This window comes from Squalius cephalus (assembly GCF_949319135.1).
Source record: "Squalius cephalus genome assembly, chromosome: 15".
Taxonomy (NCBI): domain Eukaryota; kingdom Metazoa; phylum Chordata; class Actinopteri; order Cypriniformes; family Leuciscidae; genus Squalius; species Squalius cephalus.
In genome coordinates this window covers 4,180,025-4,195,436 of record NC_137136.1, presented here as the reverse complement: position 1 = coordinate 4,195,436, position 15,412 = coordinate 4,180,025, and the positions used below count along the sequence as shown (strand labels likewise).

General features: G+C 37.0%; 2 protein-coding genes across 5 annotated transcripts in view; one reads left to right on the top strand and one right to left on the bottom strand.

Annotated features, from left to right (window-relative positions):
- Positions 1-199: 199 nt before the first annotated feature.
- cep72 (centrosomal protein 72) lies at positions 200-6,073 on the bottom strand. Of its 3 annotated transcripts, XM_079895541.1 has the most exons (14): positions 5,962-6,073; positions 5,761-5,888; positions 5,138-5,330; positions 4,925-5,039; positions 4,670-4,842; positions 4,274-4,347; positions 4,137-4,170; positions 2,852-3,001; positions 2,507-2,652; positions 1,705-1,798; positions 1,440-1,618; positions 793-919; positions 633-720; positions 200-555 (listed from the first exon to the last, which is right to left on the bottom strand). In XM_079895541.1, the coding sequence occupies exons 1-14, from the start codon at positions 6,032-6,034 to the stop codon at positions 495-497; spliced, it is 1,635 nt and encodes a 544-aa protein (XP_079751667.1). In that variant the 5' UTR covers positions 6,035-6,073; the 3' UTR covers positions 200-494. The 3 variants fall into 3 exon arrangements, with proteins under 3 accessions (XP_079751667.1, XP_079751669.1, XP_079751668.1); XM_079895543.1 differs by lacking the exon at positions 5,761-5,888 and having other exon boundaries at positions 5,962-6,053; XM_079895542.1 differs by lacking the exons at positions 4,137-4,170; positions 4,274-4,347 and having other exon boundaries at positions 5,962-6,055.
- Positions 6,074-7,253: 1,180 nt separating this feature from the next.
- Positions 7,254-15,412, top strand: part of spire1b (spire-type actin nucleation factor 1b) — a 29,733-nt gene continuing 21,574 nt past the window's right edge. For both annotated transcript variants that reach the window (XM_079895374.1, XM_079895373.1), the window contains exons 1-2: positions 7,254-7,690; positions 9,764-9,795. In XM_079895374.1, coding sequence (XP_079751500.1) covers positions 7,282-7,690; positions 9,764-9,795 — 441 coding nt within the window. In that variant the 5' untranslated portion in view covers positions 7,254-7,281. The remainder of the gene's footprint in view (positions 7,691-9,763; positions 9,796-15,412) is intronic.

Here is a 15,412-nt window from a genome sequence, read left to right as displayed (position 1 = left end):
GTATTTAACGTACGATTTTAATGTTTTGTGTGCTTAATGCCAAATACTGTTAACCATCCATTTTGAGGAACAATACTGTCATATTTTTTAAATAATGTTTTTTAATGTTCTACAGTATCCTGATATGCATGTCATATAGTGATGGTAAAATGATTTTAACGTGTAAGTGTTTTGTAGCATCGTATTGAATAAAAAAACAAACTGTCTGGTTCTCGTTTATTTCATTTATCCACATGAAAGCTCAAAGGAAAGGTCTGTATATACAAAACACATTTCGTCGAACAAACACATTTGCACATAAGATGTGAATATGTGATTGATTATTGGATGTAGGAATATACAGAGAACATGCTGAGACTCTTTATAAAACAAAAGGCTTTTACAAAAAGAGGTATCAACATCTTTCAAAGGACAGATTTAGAATAAATTAAAACTTTCTCTATAAATGCAGATGTCACACAGTCTATTGGAAGCACTTTCTTCATTTGCACCAATCAGCTCATTAGAGCCTCTTCCAACTGCTGCAGCAAACGCTCATTTCTGGCTATCAAAGACCTGCAAAAAGAAAAAGAAATGAACACAATTTTTGTGGTTTTACAGCTGTGTTGCATTCGGATCACCTTGACACCCACCTGTAGCTCTCATGCGGGTCATTCGCTCCGTCTCCATCTTGACTTGAGTGTCTTTTCTCGTTCATCTCCTCAGGGACTGACTGCTCTCCTAAAAAAACACCAGCACAAACATTATCGAACCCGTTTTATTTCAACAACTCTCATTTTTTAAGGTACTAACCTCTGCTCTCCGTGTGTGGTGTTTTCTTCAGGTGAGAGGACAGCAGCTTCTTTTCTACTTTGATAACCTGTTTCTGTAAAGACACATTTTCCTCCAGCACATTCTTCAGCTGCTCATTAAGAGAAGCCTGCATTAAAGACAAGTGCAGAAATATGAGGCGTGAAGAATGAAAAATTAAAGCTCTCGTCATTATTTACTTCCAAAAGGACAAAAACGGACAAAAAACACCAAGGGCCTCATGAATAAAACTAGTTTTACTATGCATAACCTCATTTCGCATCTAATTTCCATATGGATATTCCCATCCACGTGGTACTACCCTGTAAAAACAGGTAAAATGGGCAAAAAAAGGGGTTTAACTCGCATCGAAGAGTCAAAAATGTATTATATTAAATGTAAAAATGTATTATATTAAATGCAGAAGGATGCCATACTACAGAAATTGCTAAATTCTCATTGGGGCATCAGGGTCACAAAAAGAAAAAAATAAACAGGTTGAGAAGGAAAGATATTAACTCAGAAACAGCGACACTGACAGAGAGAATAACTCTCGCTGGAGGGACTTTGTTACACACTAAAGAAAGCTGAAAATGTGAAAAAGCATAACAGGACCCCTTTAAGACAAACGTCTGTTGAAATAATCTTACGATGGACTCCTTCGCCTGCTGAAGCTGAAGTGTCAGTTCTTCAATCTCAGACTGATGTTGTGTTTCCTGTAGTTTATTCCGAGCGTTCAAGGCTTTGAGCGTCTCTTTAAGAGTTTGGATCTCCTGCTCTCCTCCCGAAACATCCTGCTCCATCATGCTGAGGATCTGAACCATCTTCACTGGACATCACCGACAGAAAGCACTGGATTAGTGGGAATAGTTTACCAGTTATATGGACTGGTCTTTTACGGAGAGGATCACTTACTGAGGAACATCCTGTTTTGTTGACTCTCCTCCTTCCCAGACCAGAGCTCCTCCATCATGCTGAGGAGCAACTCCATAGGCTTCCTGTACACACCCTGATTCACATCAATGAAAAAGTGAACAGTCAGGTCTGTTTGTGTTTTTGAAGAGTTGCATCTTAGAAAAACAGAGACCGTTAGGCAAGGCAAGTTTATTTATAAAGCACATTTCATACACTATGGCAAATCAAAGTGCTTTACATAGAAAGGAATAAAAATAATTTTAAAAAGTTATTCAAAATGAATTAAAATTTCACACTATGGCAATTCAAAGTGCTTTGCATAGAAAATAAGCACAAAATAAAAGCAAGGGGAATTAAAACAGTTATAAAAGGAATTAAAAGAGATAAATTATACAGTTATAAAACGAATTAGAGTAAAATGAATTAAAGTAGTAAAAAAGATGCTACATAGAATAAACTTCTCATCTGGCAAAACACCGGTGTATCTTATTTTGCTCTTAACCAATTCTCAGTGCCATTTGAGTTCAGTTTAGAGTCGAAAGGAAGAATACAGTCAGTCACACGTACAGTGGATACAGTTATAAAAATAATTAAAAGAGATAAACTGGCGGTGTATCATATTTTGCACAGCTGCTTGTTATACTGTGAGATTATCTCATGTGGATTGTACTGTGTCTGTGGTGATCTAAAAAATCTATTTTGACGTCTCCAATAGACCCGATTTTTCCCTAAAGTCGGACAGGAGGAGCTCTAGGACTGACTCCTCGGGTTCACTGCCCCATCAGTCGGGTCAGTTACTGACCTTCCGGGGTTTGCGTCTGCTCTCTGACACCGATGGGCTTCTATATGAGGTTCCTGGGATCTGGTAAGTTAATCTGGGAGGATGCACGACTGGATTTGCTCTGTCTTGATGTTGGTTTCGCCATTTATTGGCTGTGCAATCATGTTCTGCAACGAAATAATGTGAATTATTTCTATTTACATTAACATTTATGCATTTAGCAGATGCTTTTATCCAAAGCGACTTAAAATAGAGGAACAAAAACTTTTAGTCACAGAGAAAAATAATTGTAATATGTTAAATCGCTTATTTAATTCATTTAAAAGTGAATAGTCTGGAACTAAACTTAGACTAGTGTTGAAGTACCCTGTGGAGCTGACCGCGTGTCTGTAGGATGCGGTGTGAAGACGTGTTCTCCTCGAACTGTAGCGCGAGTCAGACTCCTGGCTGAATGACGGCTCTCCACGATGGGGCTCACAAACCTGACTCTCTGAGAACGAACGGGAGCCTCTAATGCTGTAAATCCCAAAAAAAGAAAAGATGATTCCACAGCAATATTGACAATACTGAGTGCAGGGGTCGGACTATGAATGTGAAACACATGGTTTTAGATCACCATTATTTCTTAGTATGGTGAGGGCCTCCTTTTGCATCAATACAACATCAGTTCATCTTGGGAATGACAGATAGAAGTCCTTCACAATCAGGGGTATTATGTAGTATATTTCTCTTCCAGAACAGTGTCCAGGTCACTATATGATGCTGGTGGAGGAAAACGTTTCGCTCCTCAATAATCTTCAGATCTGGTGACTGTGCAGAACATGGGAGATGTTCAACTTCCCTTTCATCTTCATCAAACCCTTCTGTCTCCAGTCTTGCTCTGTGTATTATCATGCTGATACACGGTTTGAACATCCGGTGTTCATGATCCTCCAGAATGTTTCGGTAGTCCTCAGCAGTGACGTGTCCATCAAACACAGTCAGGATTGTCATGATATTGCAGCTCAAACCATCACTGATCCACCCGTGCTTCACTCAGGGCAGCAACAGTCCGGGTGTTCAGACTCTTTAGGGTTTCTCCACACCGTAACTCACACAGATGTGGGAAAGACTCATCAGAGAATGATACGTGTTTCACATTGTCCACAGCCCAGGGACAGTGAGTTGGGAAGCTGTGATTTCATGTTTTTTGGATATAATCCGGGTTAGTATCTGGACATCTCTGTCAGAAGCTTCCTCTTGGGTCGACAGTTACTCCTGTTGGATGTGGTCCGTCCTCTGTGGTTTAATGCCGACATTACCCTGGATATTATACCTCTCGATACACAAAGACTTGCTGTCCTGATCACAGATGAACCAGCGACACACGCATCAACAATTTGTCCTCTTTTGAACTCTGAATTGTCTCCCATTATGTTGTGCAGATTGCAATATTTCATGTACAGCTGCGCTATTGCTCTGCTAATTCAACCTTCACACTCGGCTCTTACTGATGAATGTAAATCAGTGGAGATACACACACATATATAGGCGTGAAACCTACAACACTATATTGGCCAGTGTTTCAGTTTCATTGTCAAACCCCTGTACAGTAAAAGGTTAAACAGCAAATCACTTGTACAACAAAAGTGGAATAACAAAAAATATTCACCATTCTTATAACCAGAGCCCTTGGGAACAGATTCCTACATGACAGACAATTAAATAAATAAATAATCAAATTAAATTAAATATATATATATATATGATAGCTGAAATAGTAATTGCTAATAATAATAGTAGATGCACCTGATTTTGTTTTGGCAACCTTTCACAATCAGAATCATTGATTAAATGTATGATATCAGATTCAGATGGATTTTCTATAAAAAAAAAAGAAAGAGAGAGAGAGAGAGAGAGAGAGAGAGAGAGAGAGAGAGAGAGAGAGAGAGAGAGAGAAACAATTGCCAATTACAAGCATAGACTATATGTACACAAACAGTAAAGTTTTACTCTCATGCATTAAACATGGTAAAGCACTGGTATGCGATTTGTATATATTATTTCTCTGTATGGCTGGGTGATGTATTAAATATTACTATAATAACTATATATTGGAAATAAATAGTGTTTGTCTTTCAGCTGCAGCAGACTATACTGATAAAGCAAGTTATATATAGAGTGTGGTAAGTGTGCAGTATTTACCCTGTACCAGATGAGGACTGCACTCGTTCTCAGAGCGGACGGAGAGAGTTGGAGGTCTCTTGCTATTCCAGATCTTGCTAGAAACATCATTGAGTGCAGCTTCCTCATTCCCGTCCAGAAGCGCCAGCGTCTTCATCACCTTCTGCATCGCTTTTATTCTGAGCTCACTACTTCTGCAAAACAGTGGCTTTATCAATGACCTCTGAAAACTAACTTTTGAATAGTTTTACTTTTGGTTAACAACACTGCAAATACCTGCAAGTTGTGTCTTGTATTAAAACATGTTTCTTATGATTAGTGTCTAGATTTGCCTCTGATGAGAAATGCATGAGAGCCGCCCTTCTTTCTCTGTCTCGCACTGGATAATCATCTATAACAGAGAGAGAAACAACATTTACACAGTCAAAACATTGATTTGCTTGATTTGGGAATCCCGACACAGAAACACAGAGAAAAGAGAGGATGTACCGAGTTTGCGGAGTTTGGTCATTGCATGGACCAGGTACAAACGGTAGTGCGGGTGTCTCTTGACCACAGGATTCAGCCGTAAGTCCAGTTCCTTCAGATTCTGCAGCTTGTGCAGGGAAAAGACGTCCTGTAGAGACGCCAGTCTGTTGAAGTACAGATTCAGTCTCTCCAGCATTTCCAAATGCTCAATCCCCTGCAAATATCAGCATGACAGATATGCAACAGTGTTCACCTTTCTGTACGTTTAGATTTACTGTCAGTGGTTGCTAATAACAAGTACTTTTACAGTTACTTTTAGTTTTAGAATTTTTAGAATTCACTTTATTTACACACACACGTGTATATATATATATATATATATATATATATATACACACACATATTATAAAAACAAATGTTTATGTTAGATGTGATTAATCATGATTAATCAATTTGACAACAATAATATATATATATATTTGAATACATTATCAACATTAGCTACTGATGTTTCTATAATATACCATAATGTTATTATAATGTTAATGAATTAATAAGGAAGTTATAAAGTGTAACAAAAGCAGATGACTAATTGTTGATGTTGAAAACTATATTAATATTTATTTAAACATGTTGATTTTCACCTGAACTGTAACCAGTGCATTATGTGAAAGGTCCAATGTTTTCAGACGCACAAAGTTTTTTAGGGATGTTCCTAAATGAAAGATTTTCCCTTCATATGTTCCTGGAAGAGTCAATGATCGCACATCCGCTGCAATAAATTATTTAAATGATTAGTTATACATTAGACTATATAATGTAAATAACTATATATTTTTGTTTACCTAAGCAACTGTGTTGAAGGTTCAGTTTCTCTCTGATCCATTGCTCTGTTATGGTCAAACCGTCTACCGCCATTGTTTTGAAGCTTTAACTCACACTGCGCATGAGCAGCACAGAGTGTAGAGAATGACTGGCTTATGAATATTAAATACGTAATGCGACGTAGGCCCGCCCACCTGATTTCAAACAAACAGAGCCGTTGAGAGAGTCTGTTAGTGAATTAGCCAATCAAACTTGGGTAAACACTTACCTCATAAATATTAATTACGCATCATTTTTGAACGTTTGAGCAACAGCCACTAAGATGAATCTTTCGAGGAGGACGCCGTCAAATATATTTCATCAACGGACTGTTTGAAGTTATGGAAATATTCATTTAACAGATCAGGATTTCGCTGGTAAAGTGATCAACTGAGAAAGTGTGTAAAGAAATGTTTGCGTATCACCCTCTGGTGGCAAAACAACGCCAACGCGGGCCAGTTTTTCCAAAACAAACCACAAATAATGACTGCAATTGAACATGAAAATTGTAATTCAAAGCATCCATATAAAAACATTTTCTGTTTTCGATCAGTGAATATATGAGATGCTGCGTGATCCTCAAAGACAAGCAGAATGCTTTTAAAACAACTGGATGTGAACATGTATCAATATATTATATAATTCGGATTATTAATATGTATTTTGATTCTCAAAACGGTATGAAAATGTAAAGAATATCGAACATTGCCACTCGATTTCTTTGTGTCATATTTGTTTTACCACAAGGGGCGCTAAAAGGCTCAGATAGCCGAATCCCATATTATTTTTTACAGTCTATGATTGAGCCACATTCAATTCTCCGCACTTTTTGTATTATTTTATTGTCTAAAAGGTATCCTATAATTCTTTAAATGACATTAAATGAAACTTTTACACATTTATTTAGTAATGACATCCTTGAGTGATCACAAATGACTCTGATTGGCCCATTCTGGCCAGCGTTGAGATAAGGAACAGATAACACGTGACCTCCGTGTGCTTCAATATTAAGAAAAATGTATTCTTTATATAATGTATATATATATACGTTTTTATGATATATTAATATATTATATCAATATATTTTACTATATATTATACTATATATAGGCCTATATATTATAATATGTATAATTTACCTGTATGGTAAATTATTGTACAAGCATTATTCGTACTCATGCTCATAGTTGTGCCATATTTTTCATTCAAATTTTTATTTTAAATGTAGCCTACACTTATTTTTTGAGCCCCGCCTACTTTGACATCCCCGTTTGACGTAGTTCGCCTTCTTCACGTTTGTGATGCAGAAAGAAACAGCAGAGAGCAGCAACAGCATCACACACACCGAGCGCAGGTGCATTCATCTCCAGCTCTCTCTTCTCTCTGCGGGGAAGGATGAGACGATGGCCCGCAGGAGAGATGATGATGAAGAAGATGACGGACACAAGCTGATAGAGGAGGAGGAGGAGGATGCGCATCCCATCATGGACAGAGAGGATGAAGATGAGCTGTCCCTGGATGAGATTTTACATCTATACAAGCAGCCCATCAACGAGGAGCAGGCGTGGGCTGTGTGTTACCAGTGCTGCCGCTCTTTTCTGGAGAACAAGGACGGTTCCAGTGGCTCTGCTGGTACCGGAGGACCGGGAGATGTGAGGATTTATAAAGATGGAGCGGTGCGGTTACGGTTACATTCCGGAGACAGATCAGGTGACAAATCATTCAACACCTTTTGCATCCATTACATACATAGGCATGTACATTTATGTACATAATTGGTGTTACTTGTCATGCATTTGGGTGCATATGGTTTGGAAAATCTTTGCATTTTATCCTTAGTGTTCTGCATCACAAAATACACAATATTGAGTGATCACCTTATATGCAAATTTGCATGTGAAATGTTTTGCAATTGTGTCATGCTCCTAATATCTTATATTTCTAATTTCTGTAATTTTTGCATTTTTAGTTTTTTTTTACATCACTGATCTGTTATGTAACAGAACGAATGTGATTGTGAAATAGGCCTTTACTAAAGGCCTTTGCTAAATTGAAAACATGCATGAGTCTAAAATAAACACAAGAAAGGTTAAATTAAGCATACATAAATGCTCACAGTCACTGTTGTTTACTGTTATTGATGCTCCCTGATGCACTGATAAACACAAAATAATGCTCAGGGCCTGTGAAATTCCATATTCATATTCTTTTTGTAAATATTGCAAAAGAATTCATGTTCATTTGAGTATAAAATTGGGTCAAATGAATTATGTATGCTATGTCAGATATATTTTATACATAAACTTATTTTATTTCAGCTTGTTGCCAAGGTAGCATTTCTCATTTTCATTTAGTTTACCTTGATGTACTAAAATAACAAACACAAAAAATGTAATATAACTTAATAAAAACTATATAGACATATTTAAAATAAAAAATTTCTAAAAACTTTAAAATGAAAAATATAAAAATTAGGGCTGTCAAAAGATTAATCGCGATTAATCGCATCCAAAATAAAAGTTTGTGTTTACATAATATATGTGTGTGTACGGTGTATAATTATTTTGTATATATAAATACACACATATGCATATATATTTAAGAAATATTTGCATACATATACTGTATATATATTTATATAGTTTATATTATATATAAATATAAAAAAAATTATATATAAATAACACATTTTTCTTAAATATATACATGCATGTGTGTGTATTTATATATACAAATTTAATTATACACCGTACACACACATATATTATTAAAAACAAACTTTTATTTTGGATGCGATTAATCGCGATTAATCTTTTGACAGCCCTAATAAAAATACATTCAAAATATGAATAAAAGCTGTAATAGTATCAGTGATACTGAAATGATGTCTGAAAGCTAAGCACCTGTGAATGGAGAATGAGGTTAATATCTTTTTAGTTCAAACTCATTTAAAGGCCTTGCGAATGCGATATCCCCAATGCTTTAATCGCTTCACATGTCTAAGTGCTGCTGATAATAATGAAATGTGTTCACTGTGCAGCTTATCCACAGTTTAAATGATGAACATATTTGTTACCATTCCAGAGGATTACATTATTGCTCTTTCTCATTAGTTGAGTCAATAGGTAAGAGTATAGATCATTTGATGAGAAATGTATGAACATTTCATTGCAGATTTTGTTATCTTGGCAGATCTGAGCTCAGAGTTAAGATCTCTTCTGAAACTACAACAGACACATGCAAGATTAGTCTTTTCTCAAGAGAAACATCTGGTCTCTATACAGTCTCCATTTGTTCTCTTTGCTGTCTATTGAAATATCAAAGAGATCTCATTTGTGATAATCCCAGAGGAGAGATGTTCAGTTTACCTTTTAATAAATGCTACTGTCATTGCTTAAATGGTGTCAAGAAGATCGATATGTCTTGTGGAGAAAGCAGGTTGAAGGCAGAGTTGCTTTGTCAAAAGTTCCGGTGGCAAATGTGTTCCTCGTTCGCTGTCGACTGCAGAATAACAGCGGAGAGATCCGTTTCTTTGCTGACTTTGCCTTGTCCTGAGACTAAGTGGATTTCAGAATCATTATCATGTGTTTGCATGTTCAATCAAAGCCGACTGACATTAAGTTGTCAGTAAAGCAACAGTCATCAGATGCATAAAGAATATGTGCATCACATTTGCCGCCTTCAGGGTGTTTTATGTAAGAACAAAGCATTGCAGATTGTCCAGTCAACTACTGTTTTTTTATTTATCTGTCCCTGACTGTCCTCTCTTCTGTTCTCCCACAGGTGTGCGTAATCCGATCCGATCATCAACACAGGTGAGTGATGTGCAGTAACGAGTGCAAATGTGTTTGATCGTTCAGTCTTGACATGGATAAGTAACATGTGGAAATTCTTCTCCAGCTGTTGCTATGTGGTTGCTATGGTGTTGTGGAGGGCATTGCTACATAGTTGTTAAAGGGTTTTGAGTGTGATTTAGTCTGTGTCCGAAATCTGAAAAATACAGCCTCCAAAGGCAGGATATGGAGGTAGAGGCAACAGGACACATCCGAATCCAATAATCGTGTTTATCCTGTCTACTGAGATACCTTCATTTGATTGATTTTTAAAGGGTAGTATAGATAGGGCCTAAAACTAACTTTTTGCCACACCTGCTCAATGGCCGGTGGCTTAACAAAATTTACCGGTCATAAATCATTTTTTACCAGCCATGAAACTTATGTTAATTCTTATTAAAGTTACAAAAGTTATTCAGTCAAGAGCAGTGAGTGATTGTTCTTTGTCTTTTCTTGTTTGATTAACATTAAAAACAGACAGCGGCAGGTTTATTAGGCTACCGTGACTTTAAGAGCTGATGCATGGATCCTGTACACTGATACACGTTTTATTTCTCAACGTTCAGTTAAGACATTGCCGACTATGTTTACAAGGATTAATATGTCTGTTCAAGCGCAAGAAGGCGTAAAAGAGAGCTCGATTCACTATTTGTGCCCTGGATGTTTGCGCACAGAAAACTTCCCACACAGCGCACAAGTAACGAATTAAGATTCCCTTTTGCGTCTTCTTGAGCTTGAATATTTCTTTTGGCAAGGCTTAAACTTTCATGATGATGCAACACTGCCCCGTTAACATAACGTCCTGAGCATCATTCACGTTCATGTTCTCTCAATTTTGCATTGTTAGAATTCATAAAAATGTTACCGGCCAACTGGCGATTTTTACTCGCATTTGGCGCTTGGCGAGGGTTCATTTTAGGCCCTGGATGTATGTATCCTTCACTGCCTTTGATATCCCACAATCCTGTGCACTCTATTCCATGAAAGTTGAGCTAAAAATTAAAGATGGGATCTGAAAGTTGTGGTCAGTTTGTGTGTAAATGTGCATTTTTGACCAAATTTTTCCACTTTTATTGTCTTTCTAGAGAGAAGTTACTATGTAGTAAGTAAATATTCACCAAATCTCTCTCAGTAGTTTTGTGAGGTAATCTACATTGTTTTTAAATATTAATTTTTAGGTTTAATTTATTTTTAGTAAGTAATTATAGTGCTTCAAATTAGATTAGAAATGAAATAAATTAGAAATCTGGTTTTTATATTTTATAACATAAACATTTCTAATAGTTTAATAGTGAAATGAATAAGCTCTATTAACACAGTATCTCCTGCAGATGTTTTCTGCTCTCTTGACCGGCTTGTCAGTCCACAAGTTCATTTTTAATTTGATGTCATCAGCTGGTGACATTTTAAAGGCCAATTAGAGACATATAGACCCGACAGATCACTGTTTGCATCCCAAGAATCTTTGACCTTTCAGGTTTATGATGTGTTCAGTAGATCGACTAGAGCTGACTGTGACGGACTTTCACTTGACTATTATTTAAACATGCATTTAACTCGACTTAATTCAGTCGCTATGAGTCAATGACCAATTGTTCATGATACAGAACTTGTTTGCTGAACATTCATCAAAATGTGCGAATAAAAGGTTCTTATTAATCTCATTTGTTTATTTTCTCTTTATATGGAACTCATGCAAACAAAAATTGCTAATATATAGGCTATTGATTATTCAGCAAATCTCATTAGCTAATGTATCTTTCCATCCACCTTTTTTTATACACATTTGGGATATTGCATAAAAAAAAACCCACGGGATAGAAATGCCAAGATGTGCATAAATTCTAAAAATGCACATAAAAGATTGTTATCGGATTATTTATGCACATAAACTATGATGGAAACATTTACTGAATAAATCCCTCGATGTGCAACAGAAAAAATCACGTGACTTTGCCTCAACAGAAGATGTGATTGGATAAGTGGACTAACCAGCGGCACATTTCATTGCACAGCATCTCAAATATTGGTTTGATCATTCTGAAATGCCCGAACCAAAGTCTGTAGTCACAATGGTGGGGTATAATGACCTCCCAGGAGTGTCTCACATGATTGCGTTCCCAAACACCAGGCATCCGAACGCAAGATAACATGACAGTGTTTATTGGGTTTCATCTGTGCTTTCCGAGGCAAGTCATTTATGAGGTAGGATAAAAGTCCCCGATTGCAGCAACTTCAGTTTTTATTACAGATGTTTTTCGGCAATTTCCCAGCAAGTGACGATTTTGTTCTCTTGAACACATGGGATAGAAACGTTGCTTTATATGCAAATTCCACTGCGCATGCGCATTCGCTTGATCAAGCCTGAAAAATGTCGTTTTCTGTCATGATTCGAGCGTTTAGAAACAACATTTATGAGAAAGTAGTTGTCAGATTTCATTGGTGATTTCAAATATGAAATTTAATCTTAAACTTGGCGAACAGTTTTGGAGAATTTGATGTTTCCCCATTCAAAAAGATAGGAGCTGCACTTGCATGCCCGAGAGGCGTTTCAAAGATGGCCTCTGAGTGAAATGACTTTGGGATTAACTGTCCCCGAGAGAAGCACTGACAGGTCTAGCACTGCATGCCGGTGGATAAGGACACAAACGCACACAGACAGATTTGCAGTCTACAGCAAACTCATTTTACAGTATGTGTATATGAGACTCACTCCATAGTCAAATCCTTGTTAAGCAGCTTTCCAGAAGCGATGAGTTCCCGTTGCAGAGCTCTAACAGACTGAAAGAAGTGTTCAAAGTTGTTTCCAAGATATTTAATCCACAAGCAGAACTGTGTATTTTCTGTCTTAAATTGCATTTAATTTCTCTGTCTGTTTTAGTTGGCAGTACTTTCAAGAATAATCTGGATGAACTGGATCAAACTTTATGCAGATGTGATAGACTAGTTGTTTGTGTACAGTGTAAATTAAAGTCGGCATGAAACGGAAGTTGCGATCATCTTTTTCCTCTATTGTGCCATATATATCTGAGCAATCAGCTTCTCGAACAAGAACAAATGTAGGGCGGGGCTTTATTTTGTCAGTGGGGAATTGATTGGATGGTTGTGGTTTGCTATTGGTTGATCTCATGTGAGTGACAGGTTTGCCCAGCTCTCGAAGAAGAAGAAGAGGAAGTTATTTTGATTAAAGATTACGAGGCACATAAATAAATAAAAATGATGTGCACGGATAAATAATTAATAATAAATACAGCTATATTCCATAAAAAAAAATATTGATTTATATTGTCAATTTTGATTTCATGTCGATTTTATAGCCCTGTAGGTGTGTATTGTTACCCTGGTAATCCAGAGTTCTCGCGAGAGCACAAGTTGAATTTGCTCAGCGAGTTACACTGGTGTCGAGTAATGATGCTCATTAAATATGCCCCTCGATCTGAGCTGCACCAATCACATTGGGTTATCTGATATAGGCGAGCCAGAGGCGAGCTAAAGATGATGACAACGCTGTGACGTCGAAGTCATTAGTAAACATTGCAAGATGGCTATGGATGAATTCCAGTTGTTTGAAACGGCTTTGGCCACTTACAATCAACCAGTTAGTCTTGGCTTTTTATCTAAAACAGGAACAGAAGACGCCGCTCGAATCGTTACTTTGCAAGAAGGACGTTTTTGCTGTTTTGCCGATCGGATACGGCAAGAGTCTAATCTACCAGTTAGCTCCGCTGGTAGCTAAGCGTATGGGGTTTATTGTTGTGATTGGTCGTAGTGTCATCCAATTGTGTGCAGTGAGATTTTCAAATGCATGCTTGGTGCCGCCCCTCGAGCTGGGCGATTTGTCATTAGTCGACGCCAGACCATTAATCTGTCAGATTTAGGTCTGGATTTCCAGGCTAGTGTATTGTTGTTTGCTCATGTTGATGCTCCTTGTATTTTACTTTGTTATACTCGATTATTTGACATTCATTGGACTAGATGCAGTTATATGTACGAAGGCCAGATGAAGTTAGACCTGCCAGTTGTATAAACTGCTTAGACTAGTCTTACAAGTTAAAAAGGTAGATTGGACTAACTAATTTCTAGTTGGTCAGACTAGTTCTTAAGACTCAGTCTTACTGGCTATGTTTATGCAACTGGCCCTGGCTGGACTGAGATCCATGAAGTCTGTGCTTTTGGTTATTATCATGTTTAGACAAAACATCAGTTGCTCTTCATTACCTCAGTCGTGGTCATGGGCACTTATTTTCTTTATGAGATTCTCAGGGTTAATGTTCAGTTTTTAAACTGAAGCTATTGTTACCCACTGCTTTTATTTGTGAAGATAATTGGCTGCTAGACATCACAGTGAAGGAGTGTGTTGTCCACTTCACTGCAGGCTCATGCATTCTGGATGAAATTCATTTTAAGAATCTGGCAGTAAATGTTTGGGTCTAATAATCACAGAGATTAATAACAAAGCGCTCTTTATGACTGGACGGAAGCTGCTGTATTCATGCAGCTCAAACAGTAAATTCATGGAGCTCAATGCCAAGGTCATGGGTTTGATTCCCAGGGAATGCATGAACGTTTGCTCTGTATAAAAGAGTCTGTCAAATGTAAATTATGAGTTATATGACTTTTGATCTCCAGTCTTCTAAGGGCAGCAGATTTTACCATTAAGTCATGTGGAAAACTTAAAACCCACAAAGTAACATCTTTATTATATTCTAAGGGCACGACACTGTTTTCAACTAAAAACTTTTATGCATTTTGGCCGTTCAATTACACGACAACGGCGTATTAGGGGCCTGAAAACACAAACTTTTGAAAACGGGTTTCAAATTGCAGATTTTTGAAAACGATACCATTATCGTCTCTGCGTAAACTACAAAAACGCAAATTCGTGCAACCGGTGATGTCATGCGTATGCGTATTACGTGTTCAGTCTATAGGCGTGTAGTGTTTCTTTACAAAGTGATATCGCCAACTACTGGCCTGGCAGTATAATACAGCGTTTTTAGTCGTTTCGTGGATCCGTGTGAACGGGGATTATTTTGACAACACTGGCGTCAGTATGAAAAAAAACACAAAGGAAAACTTTTCTGTTTTTAGTACATCATTGTTGTGTAAAGTACCCTAAACCAGGGGTTCTCAACGTGGACCTGAGGGGTTCAAGAGTTGAGAACCTCTTCTAATTTGTTTGTGATGCTCATTGGTATAATGCAAAAAACGCTTGTCTTATTTAGTATTTTTGTCAAGATTAGTATCTTATGTCATTTTACTCATCTAGTAAATGCATCTTGATTTAAGAATTTTTAGATATTTGGACTGGAAACAAGACAAAAATAGCCTACTAAGAAAAGCATTTTTTGCAGTGTATGTGAATATTATCAAAAACACCATCAGAACTATAGAAAAGTGAATCTCTCTTATACTAGCCAGTATTGAAACAATTACTCAAGAATCCTGAAAAACAAAAAAAGTTTCCACAAAAATATGAAGCGGCACAACTGTTTTCAACATTGATAATAATCAGAAATGTTTCTTGAGCAGCAAATCAGCATATTAGAATGATTTCTGAAGGATCATGTGACTGGAAATTCAGCTTTGATCACAGAAA